This window comes from Leopardus geoffroyi, chromosome B3, assembly GCF_018350155.1.
Source record: "Leopardus geoffroyi isolate Oge1 chromosome B3, O.geoffroyi_Oge1_pat1.0, whole genome shotgun sequence".
Taxonomy (NCBI): Eukaryota; Metazoa; Chordata; class Mammalia; order Carnivora; family Felidae; genus Leopardus; species Leopardus geoffroyi.
The window spans coordinates 54,254,813-54,276,341 of NC_059337.1; the positions used below are offsets into that span (position 1 = coordinate 54,254,813).

A 21,529-nucleotide genomic window follows, 5' to 3' on the forward strand; every position below is an offset into this window, starting at 1 on the left:
TTTGGTGTCTTTCCTTTCCAAGGCTGGCATTTGGGCTCATAAGGAACTGACCTTGCTCTCTTTCTGAAAGTTGCTATACCTCCAAAATGTCTGCTCTACCTAATACTGATACTAATCACAATGTAAGAGTTTAACAGTTTTCAGGTTGATTCTCACTTTTTTTTTTAATCTCCAAAGGAAAACATATATGGCATGCAGTATTTTAATTAATCTTTCTTTTCCTTGTTAGCCTTAAGTAAGGATTGTGCAGCTAGATCTGTAGCCAAGAGAGTTGACTGGCTTCAGGTTGTTCTTTAGCACTGACGTTTTCTTCCTTTTGCTTTTATGCCTTAGGCGACTGTATAACTTATCATTCAAACAGGACACTTTTGCAAGTGAAAGGAGGGAACGCAATTAATATTCTGCCTGGATAACAGATACAAACTGGGGCTGACCAGGGCAAATCAGGACATACTGCCTTCCTAAGCCATCTAAATATATGCCCTTGTCACAAATCAAGGTTGTGAAGTTACTGGCTTTTGACCATGGACAAGTTATATAATCTTTCAGTGCTTCTGTTTTACTTTGTTCTGGTTTTGACCAGCAAAGTGTGACTAAAGATTGTCCCTATCTCAGAAAATCACTGGAAGAATTAAGTGAGAAAATGCATGTAAAATATTTAGTCAAGTAAAACATAAAAATATTAAACTTGTACGATTATTGATAAGTATAAAGAGCTTCGCATGACCTGCTTTTCAAATGACAATTTCTTGGAGTTAGGAGTGTAACTGGATTGTGTTGATGTGACTAGTTTTGTGTTCAAATTAACCTTAACCAGACTTCCATTCTCATTTCAGATTTTTGGGTTTCTGGTATGCATGGGAGTTATTCTCGCAATTGGAAATTCAATCTGGGAGAATCAAGTTGGGGACCAATTCAGAACTTTCCTCTTTTGGAATGAAGGAGAGAAGAACTCTGTGTTCTCGGGATTCTTAACATTCTGGTCATATATTATTATTCTCAATACAGTTGTGCCCATTTCATTATATGTGAGGTAAGACGAGAGTTTATACTTTAGAAAAGCCACTTTGTCAAAAGACTTTGTTCTGCATCATCATGTTGTGCCTAATCATTTTTGTTTGTTTTAAAATTACCACAGTGAGGTAGATGTCTTGCTCTAACTGCTTATGATCTGCTACAGCTGTTACAAATGAGGCAACTAAGCTGTTTAATCTGCTTCACTTTTGTATTTTCAAATTATAAATGCATTTCATTTTCTTCTTGATTTGATCTGGTTTCTTAGGAATGTTTTTCTTTGGAATAAATGGACTACAATATAATCTCATGCAACCTGATCAGTTAGAATTGAGTTGATATTGGGTAAGAAATGGAAGACTATTTGATGAGATCTGTTGAGATGATGCTTCCCTGCTACTAGTCTGGCTCCAGATACCTGGATTCAGATTCTGTTCCACCACTCACTAGCTCCATAACCTTGGGCAAGTTATTTCACCTTCCAGTGTCTTGGTTTCCTCATTTTAAAAGTAAAGAAGACAATATTCTACTTAATAGGATTGTATAAAGAGTAAACAAACTGTAAAGCTCTTAAAAGAATGTCTGACACATTGTAAAAGCTTAATGAATGTTAATTTTTCCTATTATTAGTAACTATAGTATAAAGAAGTTGAAATATAGTGGGTGGTACTTGTCCATTGTTAAATAAGAAGTCTGACTCCTAGCTCTCACTGCAACAGGATCTATCATTTCTAGATTTGGACCCACGAATTAGAACTAAAATGATCTCTCTCCCCATACACACACACACACACACACACACACACACACACACACACCTCTATATGTATGTATATATGTACATTTTTGTGTGTGTGTATGTGTGTGTATTTGATAAGGCTTAGGAGTTGGCCCTAGAGTGTATAACTGAGATTTTTTAAAAAATGTTTATTCATTTATTTTGAGAGTTAGAGAGGGGCATGTGCAGAGAGAGAGAATCCCAAGCAGACTTTGTGCTTTCAGTGCAGAGCCCGATGCGGGGCTCAAACTCAAGAATCATGAGATCATGACCTGAGCCGAAATCAAGAGTTAGACACTTAACTGACTGAGCCACCCAGGCGCCCCAATCCTAATCCTACCAAGACTGAGACAGATAATCCTAAAGACACTGGAGCCAAGATGAGACTTGGTTGTTTGACATTCCTCATCACCAGTATTTTAACAATACAAGAAATTACCAGCTCTAAATCCCCACTAATTTTTACAAGCTTCTTTTTCTCTCTTTCCAAAATCCTAACTATGATGAAGCAAGGGAAGTTCAATGCACAAAATCCACCCTTGTTTTGGATAGCAGTCAGGAAACTGAAATGTCAACTTGTGGGAAATTGACTTGAAGTAGTGGCATGTGGCCACAACACCACAAATTGCTCTGGGCCTTCTGGAGCTGTGGTCAGAGCAGGCTCTATTTAAACTGTATCCTACTGGCTCATCTTTGATTCTGAGGACCTCTTATGCTTGTATCCAATTATAAAGTCTGTAGTAAATCCTGCTTTTTGCCAGAAGAGCTATGGTCAGCTTTTATAGCTTTCCTTTTATGTCCTAAATGAACAATAAATGCTCATAGTGGCTTACCATCTGCACATGTGCAGTTTCATATGTCCTCATGAAGGAAGTATATTCTGTGTATGCTCTTTCTTTGAAGTGTGTTGGCATTTTTCATTTAATAATTTGAAATATTGGTGTTTTAGAGGTCAAGGCTAAATTCCCAGGTTAGCGTTGCTTTTTCTTTCTAATGTGTCCCCTGCAGTGGTGGAAAGGAAACCCAGTTGGAATAGTCCAAACCCAGGTTATCGTCTTGGCATGTGTGACCTTGAAGAAAGCTCTTGGCTTCTCTGTGCCTTAGTTTGCCAATGAACTGCTCAGGAAAATGGCGGGACTAAAATAATTGGTTTCTTACTTCCTTTCTGCTCCAAATAATACTGCCTTATCCTAGATAACATTTTGTATTTTATGTAAAGTGTCTCCATATACTTTATTTTATTTATGTCTCCCAACAACCTTATGAAGTAGTTATTGCCCAACTTCTTTCATAAATGAGATGATTTGCTTGGGATCATGGGGCTGGTTAAGGACAGAACCAAGATCCAAACCCAAGTCTTGTGACACTTGGTACACTGGTTTTCTTCTCTCCCTAAGCTGTGTCTGGTTTATTACTCAGCAAAGACCCCAAGAGAAAGTAAAAAGAGCCTAGAGTTCTGTACCTGTTGGTAAGGCATAATAATTGTGAAGGTAAATGTGAGCTTGCCTCTCATCATACAAGAGCAGTGATTCTGATCTCAATGTGGAGGGAGAAAGCATTCGAAAGAATGTCAGGATGCTCAATCCTAAAGACTGAGATCTACAAAAACAGCATATTTCTGTTTGGAGAGAAGGCCTTCTATAAAAGCTTTCCTTAGGCTTTTGAATGGATATGAAGAATAAATTAGTGCCATAGGTCACTTGAGGATGAAAGTGCTGAATTTACTTTGATCGGTTAACAATTCCACGTGAGCAAAGGATGTTGATGTTGGTAGGCTATTTCTGTGCTGTCAGTTTGTTTATCTGTAGTGTTAAAACATACCCAGCTACAGTTTTTTAAATACATCATCCTAAGAAATGCAGCCACATACTCCCAAGGAATTAAATTTTGGAAGTTATTCCCAAAGCAGTAGGAATTCATTTCTATGTTGCCTGTTTTGCCACAGAATGGGTGGAATCTTAAGCCCTGCTCTTTGAGCATTCAGGCAGAAAACACTAAGCGCTTGATTATGCTAATTCTGAACATTTGTCTCCTTTTTTCTGCTATTATAAGACAAAGAGCTGAATGTTCCACTATGACTGTCCTGAATCCTCTTTCCCAAACAAAAAAGACACCCTTCCTCTCTACAGACTATTTTAAGATCCAAGAATTCAAATTAATTTACAATACTTCCATTGGTTTGTATTATAATACAGAAGGATCACATGTTGTTTCATTCATATTGCTTTGAATTTTCAGGAAGCTATCTTACTTTTAGAAAGATCAAAGCTTCAAATTGTTTGTACAGTTACTTGCATAATGCCATTTTTAGAGTCAGGTCTACATTGGCTTTACCAATGTCTGAAGTCTAGTCTTGGCTCTGTGGTTAGTTATTTGTGTGACCTTGGGTTAGTCACTTGACTTCTAGGTCTTAATGCCCTTACTAGTGAAATTAGGGAATAGAAGATCAGGATTCATTCATTCATCTGCTTATGACAGATAAAGCACTGTTCCTGGTCCACTCTAAGTGCTAATGCTTTTTGAGTGAATGGAATAAAGAAAACAAAGGTAAAGTAGAAAAGCTAGCAGAGAATTTACAGGGAAGTATGTGTGTGCGGTGGTGGATATGTATGGGTCAGCTATAACAGTAAGTTACATAAACGAATACAGAAAATGCCTTATTTATTTTTCTTTTGTATGGTTCTACAGAATCATAGAGTAATTTTTAGTTTAAGTGAAAAAAAGTGTTGCCATTTAAATAGTTAGGAAATGAACTAACACCATACCACTTTCAGAGAGGGAAATGTTAGAAGCATAGAATTTAATGCCTAGAAAGGATTTTTCTATCATCTTTTGTCTTCAAGGAGACAAATGTTAGGAGTTAGTGTAATCAGTCACTGTTAATTTTCTCACTTGACAGATGAGAACACCAAGGCTCAATTCCCATTAAGTTCAGAAATAAGCCATGGGTCACTGCTATTGTCATTACTCTGTGATACTGGTCTGGATGTCCTTGCTAATGTTCTAAGCCATGGAGCTGAAATATCAAGGAACAAAGGAAGACATGAACCTGAAACTGAAATAACCCTATTAGAAGGGACGAGCATAGACAATGTGATTATAAACCTAGAAAATCCAAAAGAATAATTCTGCGAAGATCTTAGTAAGATAATTCAGCTCAATGTCTGATTTTTGTGGCATAAGCAAAGTTTTTTAACATTAGGTAAAGCTTTTAACATTAAAAAAAAAAACCTTTTCATTAGGCTAACAATAATTTAAACAGATAGATGTAATGTCCAGTAGCAAATCTATCCAGCTGTAATGTGGACCTATGTGAAAGACAAAGCAAATGAAAACTAAAACTCCTTATCAATAGAGGTACTTTTCAAAATTCAATTACTGGAAAGACTTACCCTTCTCTTTGAAGTTGCGCTTGTATATTACAATGAGTTATTTCCAAGTAATTAAAAGTTTAACATAGACTTAATACAAATCTTAAAGAAGTTTTATGAGAAGGTGGGGGTGTGGATGCTAAAATGTGTTGAACATATCAGCAAGAATAAATGAGTGGTTCCAGCCAAGAACTTTTTGAAAAGAGAAGTATTCTCTTACACCCTCTCAGGTATCGCCAATGTTTATAAAGCTGTAATTATGAAAATAAGAGATGTATTAAGTGACATATTAAGGAATAAAATTGAAATCCCTAAAGTAGATTCTAGTGAGAAAAATAATTTATATGTGACATGGAAGCACATTGGAAGCATCCTAATGCAATAAGGGAAAAGGACTTGTTTTTTTTAATAAATGGTGATAAAAAAGCTTTATGTTTGTAAAAATTGAAATTAGCACATCATATGTACATCATCTTTATAAAAATTCCAATTGTGATAAAGAATTAGATGTGGAAAATTCGGCAAAGAACTACTAGAAAAATATAGATGTCTGTATATATAATCTTGGCATAGGGAGAACATATCCAACAAAACTCCCAAAACAGAAACTGAACTGATAAATTTGATGAGTTAAAAAGACAACTTCTTTGTGTCAAAAATAGTGGAAACAAAATACAAATGATAAGTTGGTAACATTTGTATCATGTATATATGTCATGCATAGTAAATGCTAATTTTCAGTAATCTTATTGTAGAAACTTACATTGCTAACCTTTTTGGAAATTGATTTAACCTTACATATGACAGAGATTTTAAAAGACATACCTTTGGCTATAGAAATAACATTTGTAGAGTTGGAAAGTCATAAATTGCCGCTAGATCATGAGACAATGCTCTTTTCCTGGTAAATAGGCAAACTAATATAATAACAATGATAATATTGAGATTTACTCAGTATCTATTATGGTTTGCTTAGTGCTTTACAGAGATACTGCCACCTTTTTTAGCAAATTGAAGCCACATCAAACGATATATTAGAAAGTCCTCAACAATACATTTCTTTAGATCAGATATCTGACAAATATCTTTTAAAAAATTTTTTTAATGTTTATTTTTGAGAGAGAGAGAGAGGAAGAAAAAGAGGAAGGGAATGAGTGGGGGAGGAGCAGAGAACGAGGGAGACACAGAATCTGAAGCAGGCTCCAGGCTCTGAGCTGTCAGTACAGAGCCCGATGTGGGGCCCAAACCCATGAACCGTGAGATCATGACCTGAGCCGAAGTCAGATGCTTAACCAACTGAGCCACCCAGATGGCTGGACAAACATCTTTAATAATAGTTTGTACGAAGATATAAAAGAAATGCTAACTTAACAGGCTATACAAGAAATCTCCACTAGGCCTGTTTAATATAAATGGTGAACCATGGAATATTCCCCAAGACTTTATGCAAAGTCTATATTTTCGTGGTGCTGCAAGAAAATGACTTAGGAAATTTTATGAACAGACTCTGCTGAGATTCTTCTGAAGGTCACTAGGACCTGGAGACAGAGCATCCACATTTTTTTTCTTAATTCTGAAGACTTTGACAGACTTATTTTTTTATTTTTCAAAATTTTTAAGTTTGTTTACTTAATTTGAGAGAGAGCCAGAGAGAGTGAGCTGGGGAGGGGCAGAGAGAGAGGGAGAGAGAGAATCCCATGCAGGCTCTGTGCTGTCAGTGTATAGCCACATGCGAGGCTTCAACCCTGAGCTGTGAAATCAGGACCTGAGCCGAAATCCAGAGTCAGCAGCTTAACTGACTGAGCCACCCAGGTGCTCCTTGACAGACTTCTTACTTTGGCAACATTTTGCATGTTCTGAAACTGATGGAGCTTTTCTTTCTTTTTCTTTTTTCCCCATTTTAATGGATGAAAGTATGGAAGTCATTCGTCTGGGACACAGTTATTTTATAAACTGGGATCGGAAGATGTATTACCCTGAAAAAGCAACACCTGCTGAAGCTCGGACGACCACTCTCAATGAGGAACTGGGCCAGATTGAATACATTTTCTCTGACAAAACAGGCACCCTCACTGAAAACATCATGACTTTTAAAAAATGTTCTATTAATGGGAAAATCTATGGTAAGGGAAGCAGTTCTTCGTACTGATATTGTTTTTTTTTTTTAATGTTTACTTATTTTTGAGAGAGAGAGAGCAGGGGAGAGGCAGAGAGAGAGGGAGACAGAGGATCTGAAGTGGGCTGTGTGCTGACAGCAGAGAGCCCAGCGCAGGGCTTGAACTCACAAACTGTGAGATCATGACATGAGCTGATAGATGCTTAACCAACTGATCCACCCAGGCACCCCTTAAAACATAATTTTTTTTAATTTCCCTTAAAAACATAAGCAGCCCTATTTTAAAAACCAAACCATTTATCGCTGACTTTATCATTAATATGGGCACCACCAGCATCTAACATAGTGCTTGGCATATAATAAACAGTCACTAAATATTTGTTCAATGAATGTTGAATAATTTAGATGAAACTTTGGATTTGTTACCTTTCTTGGGTATAGATGGGGGTTAGATGTGATACCGTCTGAGGTTCCTTTTTGTGCTCCCACTGTGTGATTGTGCTTTGTGCTGCTTAATAGGCCAATATCCCCGAGAGGGCAAGTTCTCGGTAACTTGATTTATCTCTGTAAAAGGAGTATTTCATATTTGCTTCCTCACAGCTCTGGAATTGATGTTAGGGCCTGTGTTTGGGAGAACTTAAAATTCATTCCTAAGAATTCACACTGCACAGGGCTACTTTTGAGTGGGCAGATAAACTATTTCATCAACATCCAGTTCCTATTTTGTATACATCTGTCAGGATACCTGCTCTGTACCAGGATTTTCAGGCATTCTATTTGTATGTGATTTGAGCCAGTTAGCAGACAGTTTCCTCTGCTGAAAGCATGAGGTGCAGCAGAAGCCTTTTGTTGGGTGCCTCTGGATTCCTAATCTCATTTCACTGGACTCTGAGTGTCCAGTTTTTCAGTCCAGAAATCTCAAGAAGAAAAATCCAAGAAAGAGAGGGAAAACTTCCCTTTATCTCCTGATGAGCAACTTCACACATTGCCAAACACTTTAAAGTAAGATTTGAACTTGAACAAAATTAAGAAATACAAGAAGTTGATTTTTATGCTGTCCTACCTATTGACCTCCCTTTGCTACCCCTACCCCTCTAATCCCCTCTCCTCTGCTCCACCTCCCCCTTTTCTGAGAGAGAACCAGATGATTTTCAACCTGGACTTCCATAAGCCCTCAGTTACATTATACATTTCTCATATCACTGTTATAATAAATGGTAAGTAGGGGCGCCCAGGTGGCTCAGTCAGTTAAGTGACCTACTTTGGCTCAGGTCATGATCTCTCAGTTTGTGAATTCAAACCCCACGTCAGGCTCTGTGCTGACAGCTCAGAGCCTGGAGCCTGCTTCGGATTCTGTGTCTCCCTCTCCTCTTCATGCTCTGTCTCTGTCTCTCTCTCAAAAATAAATAAACGTTAAAAATTTTTTTTTTTTTTTAATTTTTTTTTTTTCAACGTTTATTTATTTTTGGGACAGAGAGAGACAGAGCATGAACGGGGGAGGGGCAGAGAGAGAGGGAGACACAGAATCGGAAACAGGCTCCAGGCTCTGAGCCATCAGCCCAGAGCCTGACGCGGGGCTCGAACTCCCGGACCGCGAGATCGTGACCTGGCTGAAGTCGGACGCTTAACCGACTGCGCCACCCAGGCGCCCCTAAAAAATTTTTTTTAAATGATAAGTAAAATAGAAACTTTCCCTAAAAATTTTCTTTTGACATTATTTTCAGAGGCTTTCTAAGAATAATGACTTAACCCAAAGAGTAGTTTAAATGGGAAAATTTTAGAGTATTGGAGATATTTTTAATTTGGAGGACGTTTGGGATTCTTTTGGTATGGTATATATTGATAATAACATAATAATGATAATATCACTTCCAGGAAATGATCCTAAGAAAATCAGATATGTGGACCAAGATTTATTTGTATAGATACAAATATTGCCTCAGGGTTATTTTTAGGGAAGGCCCTTGATTTTCACAAAGTATATATATCCCAAGATCTTGCAAGTCTTGAAATTTACAAATCCCATGATAGCTTGTAGTTTCCCTTATAAAATGCAGGAAAGTAACCGAAATATTAACTAACCCCTTTAGACCCTTAATTTATATCCCATTATCATTTATAATGCATTTATGATGCCACTAAGATATATTCTTACTAAAGCACTCACAAAATGTTTAAGAATCATGTCCTCTTGTTTCCTATGAGCTTGTGTTATTTATATTCTAGATCCAGGCCTTGGGAAAACTTGGTATTCCATTCAGGTTTATCTAAATCTTCTATTTTCTAGCTCAGAACTTTTATTTTCTTCAATTTCTTTAACTTTTCTTCACTTCCATTACCATCTTTATAAGCATGCTTCCTTTTGGAGGACAATTTTACACAAAGGCCCAGCTTTGTTTTGTCTTTATCTTTTATGAGTTACTGCCTATGGTATACTGACTGGAACATAACCACAGTGCATTTGAGATTTAAATTCCAGGAGCTTGGTGAGGTTCATTCACTAGCTCAGGGGCTCCGCCCACACAGCAGTCACAACATGGTCTGAATTTAGACACTGTGCTCCAGATAAACAGCAAATAACAGTTCATCAAGGGCTTTTTTTGTTCATAGCATTGTGTAGTGAAAAGAGAGAGACTTGGGTTCAAAATCACACTATAGTGACTTTTTCACCCCAGTTTAGTAATGTCAGGTGGATTTCTGTTCTTCAGTTCCTTCACCAATAAATGGTGCAAGTTTGTGATGATACAAATGCCTGGCGAAGGATTGATGCAAGGAACTCTTGTTATCATTACAAGAAATACAGTCTTGGCAAATACCATTACATCTTCAAATGCCAAGCAGAAATTAGAAAAATCTTAAAAGCTTCCACATAGGGGAAAGCTAAAGTAAATTATACTCCGTAGCTAGTATACAACCATTCAAAATTAGGTTCACAAAGAACTTTTAATGACCAGAGAAATTCTGACACTTGGGTTAAAAACAGCAGGAACAAGATATTTTTCAACAATCTGAGAAATATATGTATACACACACACATAATCAACATGAAAAAAGTTCTATAAATACTGATTATCTTTATGGGATAGAACTATTAGTGATTTTTATTTCCTACTATAAACATCTTGAGTTTTTCCAATATATCTATAATAGGCATATATTGGCTTTATACTAAAAAGTTATTTTTTCAATATTTGGTACATAGGTGGCTATGTTTTACTGCAGAAGGCATTGACATTGTTTAACTCTTACATGCCAATTTGACCTTGATATTACACAAATGTATCTGGCCCAAACCAAGACAGACAAAGATGTACTCACTAAGCTCAAGCGTTGATGAGAATTGGTCTGTCTAGGATATCATTTTGGATTCCCCAATAGTGAGGATGAAGTAGAAAACAAAAATTTGCCTCTTGCAAACATCAGAGATAAAATGTAGCAACAGAAGGATAAAAATACAGAAGAATATGATTTATGAGCTTCATATTTTGTTTTTAATGCATACTCTATTTTAGTTCTATCTTGGGCAAATATGAGTATTTCTCTGGGTTAATCACCATGTCTAGGATTACAGTTTGAAAAAATTCCTAAAAAGTCTACGTTTGAGCTCATAATGCCATCTGGTAATGGTGCTTTAATAAATAAGTGTATTTTTTAAAACCAATGTGTAAATCTAGTTTCTATTTCATTTATTTTTAATTCTCAAGGTTTTTTTTTTGGCAGGTGAAGCTGATGATGACATGGGTCAGAAGACAGACATGACTAAGGTGTGGAGGTGATAAATTTCATTCTTTTAATTTCAAATTGTAGATACTTTTTTTAAAAACATGAGTCCCTGGAGGACTGATTTTCACTATGACAAGTTGATATATTTAATACATAACACTAAAAAAAATAGCTTCATATGGTTTAGAATTCCTTCTATTGAGGTACCTCAACCACAGAGTTCTCTGTTTTTTGATTGTTAGAGATATTTATGTATATATGAGGAAGTATTTTCTCTATTTTTTACATAGGTTGTAGCTTACTATCTGTACCATTCTTAATTTTCTTTCTCAGCAGTGTATTTGAGATCTTACTAGATCAGTGGGGGAAAAAAAAGTACTGTCTTATTTTTTCCAATGGCTAAATAGTATTCTGTTATATTGTTCCATGTCTCATGGTAAGGAGACACCAATGGAAATTCAGGATATTTCCAATATTCTGCTAGTAAAAAAATTGCAACAGAAATAACAGTGTGTGCTTATGTTACTTTGCATGGATTGTATGCTAACAAGTTACATTTCTAGAAATGGAATTGTTAAATCCAAAGTATGTCCATTCATAATTGATAAATATTGCCATTGTCTTCTTTAAAATTTTTTACCAGTTTATCCTGCTACAAGCAATGTACAAGAGTGCTCTCCCCCACCCTTACCAATACAGTGTTTTGTCATTTTTTGATGTTTGCAAGACATGTAAAATGATATATCAATATGATTCTAGCTTTAATTTCTCTTATGAGTGAGGTTGGATATCTTTTTTATATTTTTAATAGTTTACTGTATTTAATTTTTACCCATTTTTCTTTTTTTTTAAATGCTTATTTTTCAGAGAGAGAGAGCACAAGCAGGGGAGGGGCAGAGAGAGGGAAACACAAAATCCAAAGCAGGCTTCAAGCTCAGAGCTGTCAGCATACAGCCTGATGCAGGGCTCGAACCCATGAACTGTGTGAGATCATGACCTGAGCCAAAGGCAGATGCTTTCTTTCTTTCTTTTTAATTTTTTAATGTTTATTTAATTTTGAGGTGGGGGCAGAGAGAGAGGCGGGGGGTGGGTAGGGTGGGGGGAGGTACAGAATTTGAAGCACGTTCCAGGCTCTGAGCTATCAGCACAGAGTCTGACTGGGGGCTCGAACCCTGAGATCTCAGGATCGAACCCTGAGATCATGACCTGAGTTGAAGTCAAATGCTTAACCAACTGAGCTACCAGGCACCCCTTACCCATTTTTCTACTGGATTATCATCCATCCCTGGTTTTTGTAAATAAATGTCACTTGTCATGTTAAATTGTTTTTTTCAGTGTGCTTCTAGATTCTGTTTGCTAATGCTTTATTTAGGTACATGCCTTGGATTTGTAAGACACATCAGTCCTCAAGGTTTTGGGGACGTAATGTTTGAGTTGCTATCAATGTTAAATTTACTTTAGAAAAAGAATAATTTTTAAAAATTTTTCCTTAGTTTTTTATTCTGTGGGACAGTTTATATAACATAAAAATGATCTGTGTCTTACAGATGAGCAAGGAGTCTCTTAGGATCCTTTTAATTTTTTCTTTGTGGCTATTTTCTTTTATTTTTTAATTTCTTTAATGTTTATTTATTTTTGAGAGTGAGAGAGATAGAGTGTGAGCAGGGAGGGGCAGGGAGAGAGAGAGGGAGACGTAGAATCTGAAGTAGGCTCCAGGCTCTGAGCTCTCAGCACAGAGCTTGTCCTGGGGCTCCAATCCATGAGCTGTGAGATCATGACCTGAACTGTAGTCAGACACTTAATCGACTGAGTCACCCAGATGCCCCTCTCTGTGGCTATTTTAAAAAAATCATCTTTTATTTTTGATTGTCTTTTTCCTTTCCTATCTTGATTACATTGGAAAGTTGCCCCTTCTCCCTCCCCCCCCCACCCAAAAGTATAGCCTTTGGTTTTATTTATTATTTGTATATATTTTCCTGTGTTTTAATCAGTAAGCTCTGCTTTTATCTTTATTAATACCACCTTTCTTCATTCTTAAAGTTTCTTTTGTTCTTTTTCCAACTTCATACTTGGATGCTTAGCTTATTTTTTCCTTTTTTTATACAAATGTCTATGGTTCTTAATTTTTCTCTGAATACTTCTTCAATTTTATCACATAGATTTGGCCTGTAGTTTATTAAACTTTTTATTTTTGTCCTATCAATTTGAATATCCACATTGAAACGTTTTTAAGCAAGAGTTTTAAAATTCCCAAGTGATAGAGGCCTTCCCCCTAACCTCATTGTACTTTTAATAAAGAATAGATTTGTATTGATTCTGCTTTTTGGAATTTATTGGGGTTGTCTTTGTGGCTCAATAAAGTAAATTGTCAATGTTCCAGGCTTCTTAAAAGGAAAGCATATGTATATTCTGCTTTCAAGGTATATAAACTTACCTATGTGTCATTCAGTTCTACCTTGTAAATTACATTATTTAACTCTTGTTACATTATTTATCTTTTATCTGTTAGCATGAAAGAGGTTAATTAGATATTTTGAAAATCTCTTTCTATATATAGCTCTTACATAGCTTGAAATCTTTTCTTTTCTTTTTTAATGTTTATTTTATTTTTTAGAGACAAAGCGTGAGCCAGGGGAGGGGCAGAGAGAGAGGGAGACAGATAATCCGAAGTAGGCTCCAGGCTCTGAGCTGTCAGCACAGAGCCTGATGCGGGGCTCGAACCCACAAACTGTGAGATCATGACCTGAGCCCAAGTCGAACACCTAACTGACTTAGCCACCCAGGCTCCCCTTGAAATCTTTGCTTTAGAAGTATTGATGCTACTTGGGGGTGAATTGATATTTATATTGGTTATTTATTTATTTTTTTTATGAATTACACAACTTAACATCAAAACTGCTTTTCTTTGACTCATTTAATTCTTCTTGGCCTGAATTCAACCTTATTTGATATTAATGTCTTGACTCCTGGTTTGTTTTCATTTGCATTTTCCCACCTTTTATTTTCTGTGTTTCTGAATAACTTTATATGTGTCTCTTGTGTACAGCATAGGATTGGAGTTTGTTTTGCACTCCAATCTTTTAATAATGGAGTTTGGCCCATCTACATTGGGCTATATACTGTCTTAGTTATAACATTTTAGGTTCTGTACTTTGTGTCTAACAATAATATACCTTGTGTTTAATAACTCTTTATATGGATTCTTTATTCTGTATGTGTGCATTTCTTTTAATGTTTAGAAACATTAGGAAAGCATTTCATTGTTTTTCTACTTCATACCTTCAAGAGTTTATATAATACTCTTTTTTTTTCATAATACTCTTAATACTTTTTTTAAGGCAGTGTCTGTTAATTTCCTAATATGAACAACAGTGAAGTTATATTTCTGCCTCTTTCCCTCGTATTTTTCTACTATTTTTATAGAAACTTATTAATCTTAAATATATATAGATTTTTATAAGTTGATTTGAATCTTTAAATGATAGATATCATCTGACCTTCAAATAATAAAATGAGGAAATTTGAATCTTACCATTTTTTAGCTGTCTTTTTGTCTTGCATAGTCAAGGTACACAATATAAACATTTTGTTTTAGCATCTTAATCTCTCTATTTCTTCTTTATTTAGTCCCTTAAAGGGATTAGGCACTCACCCCTAACTAGGCCTTTACTAATGATTTTTTCCAGTTATCTCTTACTGGGATGAGGTTCATCCTTTAGTTTCAAGAAGGGTTCATAACAAATATGTGTGCCAATTTTATACTTGAATGACAGCTTGATTGACTCTAATTTCTTTGAGTCACAGTTTCTTCCCTGGGAGTTTCAGGGAAGTCTAAGGTCAGTGTGTATTTTACTCCTTACCAGTGAGTTGATAATTTTTTCCACTAATGCAGTTCTTAAAATTTATCACATGAACAAAACAATCTGTGATTAAGTAAGTCTATGATTCTGGGATAAACACAACTGAGTGTCCTGTATGCAGGACTTGGTATACATATACTTGGGTGTAATATAAAACATTCTATAGTCTCTAAGAAAAGGATATATTAAAAGTATTTCCCCATCAACTATTTTTAGCAAAAACATTATCACAGGACTAGTGTCTTGAGTAATAAACTTTTATTTATTTATTTTTTTATTTTTATTTTTTTTTTTTTCAACGTTTATTTATTTTTTGGGACAGAGAGACAGAGCATGAACGGGGGAGGGGCAGAGAGAGAGGGAGACACAGAATCGGAAACAGGCTCCAGGCTCTGAGCCATCAGCCCAGAGCGTGATGCGGGGCTCGAACTCACGGACCGCGAGATCGTGACCTGGCTGAAGTCGGATGCTTAACCGACTGCGCCACCCAGGCGCCCCGAGTAATAAACTTTTAGAAGTACATTGTGTGTTTTCCGGAAGTCAGTGAATTAACAGGGATATTAGTTACCATTGAATCATCGTCCACTGTTTTGTTGTACCCTATTTCTTTTATCATGTTTTTCTTTTTTTACTCAACATACTTTTAAGTGTATACTAAACTGTGATTAACAATACTCATGATGTTGCAAGGGAGATCTCTAGAACTTTTTCATCTTGAGTGACTGAAACCTGTACTCATTCAACAGCAATTTCCCATTTCCACATACCTTCAGCTCCTGGAAACAGCCATTCTACTTTCTGTTTCTGTGGGTTTTACTATTTTGATACCTCATATGAGCGGAATCATGCAGGAATTGTCCTTCTGTGACTGACCTATTTCACTTCACGTTGTGCCTTCAAGGTTCACTCATGTTGTGCATAAAGACAGGATCATGGCTGGATGATAATCCATTGTATGTGTATACCACATATTATTTATTCATTCATTTTTTTTTTTTTCAACGTTTATTTATTTTTGGGACAGAGAGAGACAGAGCATGAACGGGGGAGGGGCAGAGAGAGAGGGAGACACAGAATCGGAAACAGGCTCCAGGCTCTGAGCCATCAGCCCAGAGCCTGACGCGGGGCTCGAACTCACGGACCGTGAGATCGTGACCTGGCTGAAGTCGGACGCTTAACCGACTGCGCCACCCAGGCGCCCCTCATTCATTTTTTGATGGATGTTTATGTTGTTTCTACCTCTTGGCTATGGTAAATAATGCTGCAGTGAACATGGGAGTGCAAATATCTCTTCAAGATCCCAGTTTTAATCCTATCATTATATTATGCAAGTACTTCCAGAGGGGTCTCAGAAAGCACTCTGTAATGAAATACATTAATATTTTTGTGTTGGAAAATATTAATTCATACTAAGTGGACTAAAAAAGTCTATAATTAGACACATACCTTTCTAGGTTAGATTTTGCTGCCAAAATGAGTTCAAGTCAGGTCAGGTTTTGCCACTGAGTAGGTTTTGAAAAAACAGCATTTTCAGGGCTTCTTTGTATTTTGGAATTGCAATAAGTATTTTGAGGATCTGTACACCCATTGGATATTTTTTCCTTATCCTTTTGGAAGGTTTACTGCTTTGGTGCTTGGCTCTGAAATGAGAAGATAATATTTAACAGTAATGAGGAAACAGAAAGCCATTGTAGTGCCAGATGTTTGAGGCTGAAAAATCATACAAGCACTAAAAATATATAGAGGAAGCGTTTTTGAATTTTAAAAGCTTATTATTGAAAAGAGGTATATAGTTTTTTTTTCTATTGTTCTTCTACAGAAAAATGAACCTGTGGATTTCGCAGTCAATCCCCAAGCAGATAGAACATGTCAGTTCTCTGACCACCGTCTGATGGAATCCATTAAACTGGGGGATTCCAAAGTGTATGAATTTCTTAGGGTACTTGCTCTTTGCCACACCGTCATGTCGGAGGAAAATAGTGCAGGTAAGTACAAAGTGTGTTTCAGTGGTGAACCTTGTTTACAAGTTTGATTTCTTTCTGCTGCCAGTGATTGAGTAAAAATTACCACCCAAGTAATTTCAGTTTAAAAGTGAAATATATAAAGACTGTCGACTGTATATATGTATGTCATATATATGTGTGTATACATGTTTTCTCTCTCTATTCTTTATTTTTGTTTTCTTTGTTGGGATTACGTTCAAGCCTTAGTTGCGTCCTTGGTATGCTGGGCTAACCCATTCCCCCAGTTTTAATTGCTGTGAGGATTCATATTGTTACATTTATGACTTAAACTGATCTTTATAATTCTGAAGGCAGTAATTAATTACATTTTTATCTGAGGATATCACGGTGCCTTTAAGTACGTTTATTTTACCTTTGCCTTTGAGTTTATTTCATGTCCTGGACTATTTTAATAGCAATCTGCTTTTATTTTAATGTTACATACTTTCTTAGATCTCTTTAAGGATCTTAATTATTCTTGATTTGAAATTTTCTTTTGTTTCCTTTATGAGGTTTCATATTATAGAATGTTGTTTTTTGAATTCTGTGTCTACCTTTAATGTTCTCAAACATTTGATAACTTTTGGTTGCCTGTTGGTGAATGTAGGTTCTGATTACTGTGGCCAGTCTCCCAATACCGTGTGGAAGACGTAGAATGTATGGCTGGCCTTCTGGGTGTGGACTTCCTCCTTCCAGGAATTTATATGGCATCTGGGGTTAGCTGTCTTACTTTTTCAGATCTAGTGCTAGGAATCTGCTAATATGCTCACTTGAGAGAGAGTTGTACTTAAGGTCTGGCCTGGAAGAAAACATCACTCATCCGGGTTCTTTTCTTTCATTTTCTTTCTCTTATCCTTGTGGACTTCTGGAGTGATTCGGGCTCTTCTTAGTTTTGGTCTCCAGTTGCAGAACTCAAATCTTTGAGGTTTCCAGAAACGGATTATGCACTTTGTGTAGCGTAACATGGGAAGGTTTTATTCTGGAGGCAATGGTCACTGAAGCCTGTTCACAGTAAGCTGGGAGATGGAGGAGCTCAATGGGCTGGAGTGCTGAGTACACTTCCTCAACTAACTTTACTAATGATGCCCCTAAGAGCACTTCTCTTTTCATTTGTTAACTCTGACTTTGGAAACTCTTTTGGGGATTTCTCTTATTCTGTATTCATTTCCTTTTGCAAATGCTTTGTGCTGCATTTTTCTCTTCTTCATTGATCAAATCTACTTTTTATCTTGCAGACATTCCTCAAATTTCTAGTTTACTAATAGTATTCATTCTTCTTTTCTAGTATGATTTACATTTTTTTTCACAAGGTGATATAATTAAATGCAGTAAAACACACGGATCTTAAGTGTTTTGTCTGATGAGTTTTGACAATTATATGTACCCATGTAACCTCTACCCCCAACAGGGTATAAATCTTTTCTACCACTCTAGAGAGATTACTCATATCACCCCAACAGGGTAAAAATATTTTCTATTACTCTAGAAAGATTACTCATATCCCTTTCCAGTCCATATTCCCAACCCCCTTGCTCAGCCAACCACTGCTGTGATTCCTATTATCAAAGATGAATTTTGCCTGTTTTTGTACTTCATAAAAATGGAATCATACAATTTGTATTCTTTTGTGTCTGACTTCTTTCATGCCATGTAATGATTTTGTTATTCATCCATGTTGATGTATCAGTAAATAGTTCATTCTTTTTTTTTTTAAGTTTATTTATTTATTTTTGAGAGAGAGACAGAGAGACAGAGAGAGTGAGTGTGGGAGTGGGGGAGGTACAGAGAGAGGGAGACAAAGGATCCAAAGCAGGTTCCTTGCTGACAGCAGAGTCTGTTGTGGGGCTCAGACTCACACACTGTGAGATCATGACCTCAGTTGAAGTCAGACACTTAACTGACTAAGCCATCCAAGCGCCCCAATAGTTCATTCTTTTATTGCTGAGTAATATTACATTATGTGAGTGTACCATAATTTTCTTTTCTAGTCCTCTGTTCATGGACATTTGGGTTGTTTCCAGCTTTGGGCTATTATGAATAAAGCTGCCATAAACATTTTTATGTCTTAAAAAAAAACATTTAATTTGTATTTGGTAAACACTTAGGTATGAAAATTGCCAGATCATAGTATAAGTATATGTTTAACTTTATAAGAACTGCCCAAACATTTTTCTTCAAATGGTTGCATTATTTTACATTCCCACCATCAGTGTATGAGAGCTGTAGTACCTTTACATTCGAACCAACATTTAGTGTGGTCTTTCTTAAATTTTACCCATTCTTGTGGATATTGGCTAACATCCTGCCATATAAAGGTATTTTGAAGTAAAGAGAGGAAGATGTATATATCTTTAAATTACTTCTATCTCTTGCTTTACGATATCAAATTCTAAGTGCAGGCTTATGTCACTGAGTAAGGGGGGATTATTTTGCTCTCCTTTTAAAGATTTATTTACAGTATAGATAGCTTAAATCCATGTATGTTAAAGTACCTTGGAAAACAAACTTTTTTTTATATAAACATTAATTATGGAAAAGAATAGAACCAAATCTAACGAACTTAAAGTTTATAATTGTATAATTTATAGTTGAAGCTATTGCTTTTATTTCAAAGGTGTACTGTTTCATGATGAAGTCATTTGGAGAAGTTGACATTCTCATTCCCTTCTCCAGGATGAAAATGCAGAGGCAGGAAAAGTGGAAAATACAAGTGTTTTAATAGGATTTTTCTTCTATTTTAGTGTATGGCAATTCAAAAGATAAAAGTTTTAGAATTTTTTTTCTTACTGCCTCATTATATCAATCCTTTAAAATTTATTGAGGTTTGCTTTATGGTCTGGTATATGTTCAGTTTCAGTAAATGTTTCATGTGTGCTTGAAATGAATGTGTATTCTGTGGTTATTAGGCACTGAGTTCTAAATATATCCATTAGATAATGTTTGTTAATTGTATTGTTCAATTTTCTACCTCTCTTTGGATTATTTTGACTACTCAATTACACAATTTTCACATATTTGCCTTAAAGTTTATTTTGGCTTATATGAATGTAGTTATAGGTATTTTGCTTTTGTTAGTATTTGCATTATTTATCTTTTTTCCACTGTTTCCTGCCAATCTATCTTTTTCTTTGTGTTTTAGGCACATCTTTCATGAATGAGATAATTTTTGACATTTAAAAAGAATAGTTTGATAGAACTAAAGGTTAAGCAGAACATTTAGTCCATTATCTTTCTTGAGTATTGATATATGTAGATTTTAAGTATTTAATATATAATTATTGATACATTTAGTTTATTTCTACCATCTTATTTTGTACTTTACATTTGCCCCAACTTTTGTCTTAGTCTCTCTCTCTCTTTTTTTTTTTCCCCTCTTATGGATTTAGTCCATTTTTACTTCTGCTTTGGAATCCTTATTTGTATTTTAGTGGTTAGCCTAGAAATTTTAGCATAATGAACTTATCAAAGCCTAAGCCTTCTTTTAAACCAAAGACTTTAGAACCCTTCAATACTAATCAACCCTGTCCTGACTTATACAGTATTCTTGTCATGTATTTTCTTTCTTAATCCCCCAAGAGGTTACTTTTATTGTTTTTATAGTCAGTGTTTGCTTAGATCTATCCTACATACTTACTCACTTCTGTGCTCTTTAATGCTTGTCCCAACTCTGATCTTCTGTTGACATAAAGTGTATTCTTGAGAATTTCTTTTAGGAGAGAACCTCCTGCTAATAAACTCTCAAAAACTTAGGAAAAACAACTTCATCTGTTCTTATTCTTGAACATTTTGCTATGTGCAGAAATTTAAGGTGACAGTTTTCTTTTAACACCTTGAAGGTATTCCACTGTGTCCTGCTGCTATTTCCATTACTGTATAGTTAGTTCCTAGTCCAATTGTGGAGTGAAGGTCATCAGTCTTATCTCCCTGGCTACTTTTAAGATTTCTTCTTCCATATTATCACTATAGGTGTGGATTGAAAAATATATTACTTGGAACTCATTGAGATTCTTGAATCTGTAGAATGTCATTTTTTACCATGACATGGTATTTGCTTGGCCATGTATTTCTTCCAGCTTTGCCTCTGACTCATTTTCCCTCTCAGTTAGATCTTCAGTGTCAGATATTTTCATTCTCTTCTCTATGTGTTTTAATACGTCTCTCATTTCTTCTCTTTCCCTATCTCTTGGGGATATATTATCATAGTTCCTCCATTTTTTTTTCACAGTACACTGCTTCTTTCCCTAGCAATATCTAATATGCAGTTTTTAATTTTTAATTTCTACAAGGTCTTTGATTCTTTTTCAAATCTGCCTAATTTTATGCCTTTTTAAAAATTTTTTGAAATCTATCAAGTATTTGAGTGTGCTATTTCTAATACCTCCAACATCTGAAGTTTTTGAAGATCTTAGATTATTTCTGTTAGTTCTGATTATGTCTTATTTATTGTGATTTAATGATTTTTCACTGTGAGATGATCATTTTACTTGGAACTTTATTTGTAGAAATTCTTTGGGTCCTGAGATGAAGGCTAGTTCTTCCATAAAGGACTTGTAGTGTTCTAATGTAGGAACATACTAAACTAAATTTCCAGTTTGATTTTTTTCAAGTCACTCAAGTATTATGAATTTAGGATGCAAATATGTGTGAAAGTCAGTCTTTGGTCT

General features: G+C 35.7%; 1 protein-coding gene across 7 annotated transcripts in view; it reads left to right on the forward strand.

Annotated features, from left to right (window-relative positions):
• The window catches only part of ATP8B4 (ATPase phospholipid transporting 8B4 (putative)), a 264,094-nt gene that overhangs the window by 169,019 nt on the left and 73,546 nt on the right, over window positions 1–21,529 (forward strand). For all 7 annotated transcript variants that reach the window (XM_045449777.1, XM_045449779.1, XM_045449780.1 and 4 more), the window contains exons 12-15: window positions 837–1,033; window positions 7,078–7,286; window positions 11,000–11,043; window positions 16,682–16,847. In XM_045449777.1, the coding sequence (XP_045305733.1) occupies window positions 837–1,033; window positions 7,078–7,286; window positions 11,000–11,043; window positions 16,682–16,847 (616 nt within the window). The remainder of the gene's footprint in view (window positions 1–836; window positions 1,034–7,077; window positions 7,287–10,999; window positions 11,044–16,681; window positions 16,848–21,529) is intronic.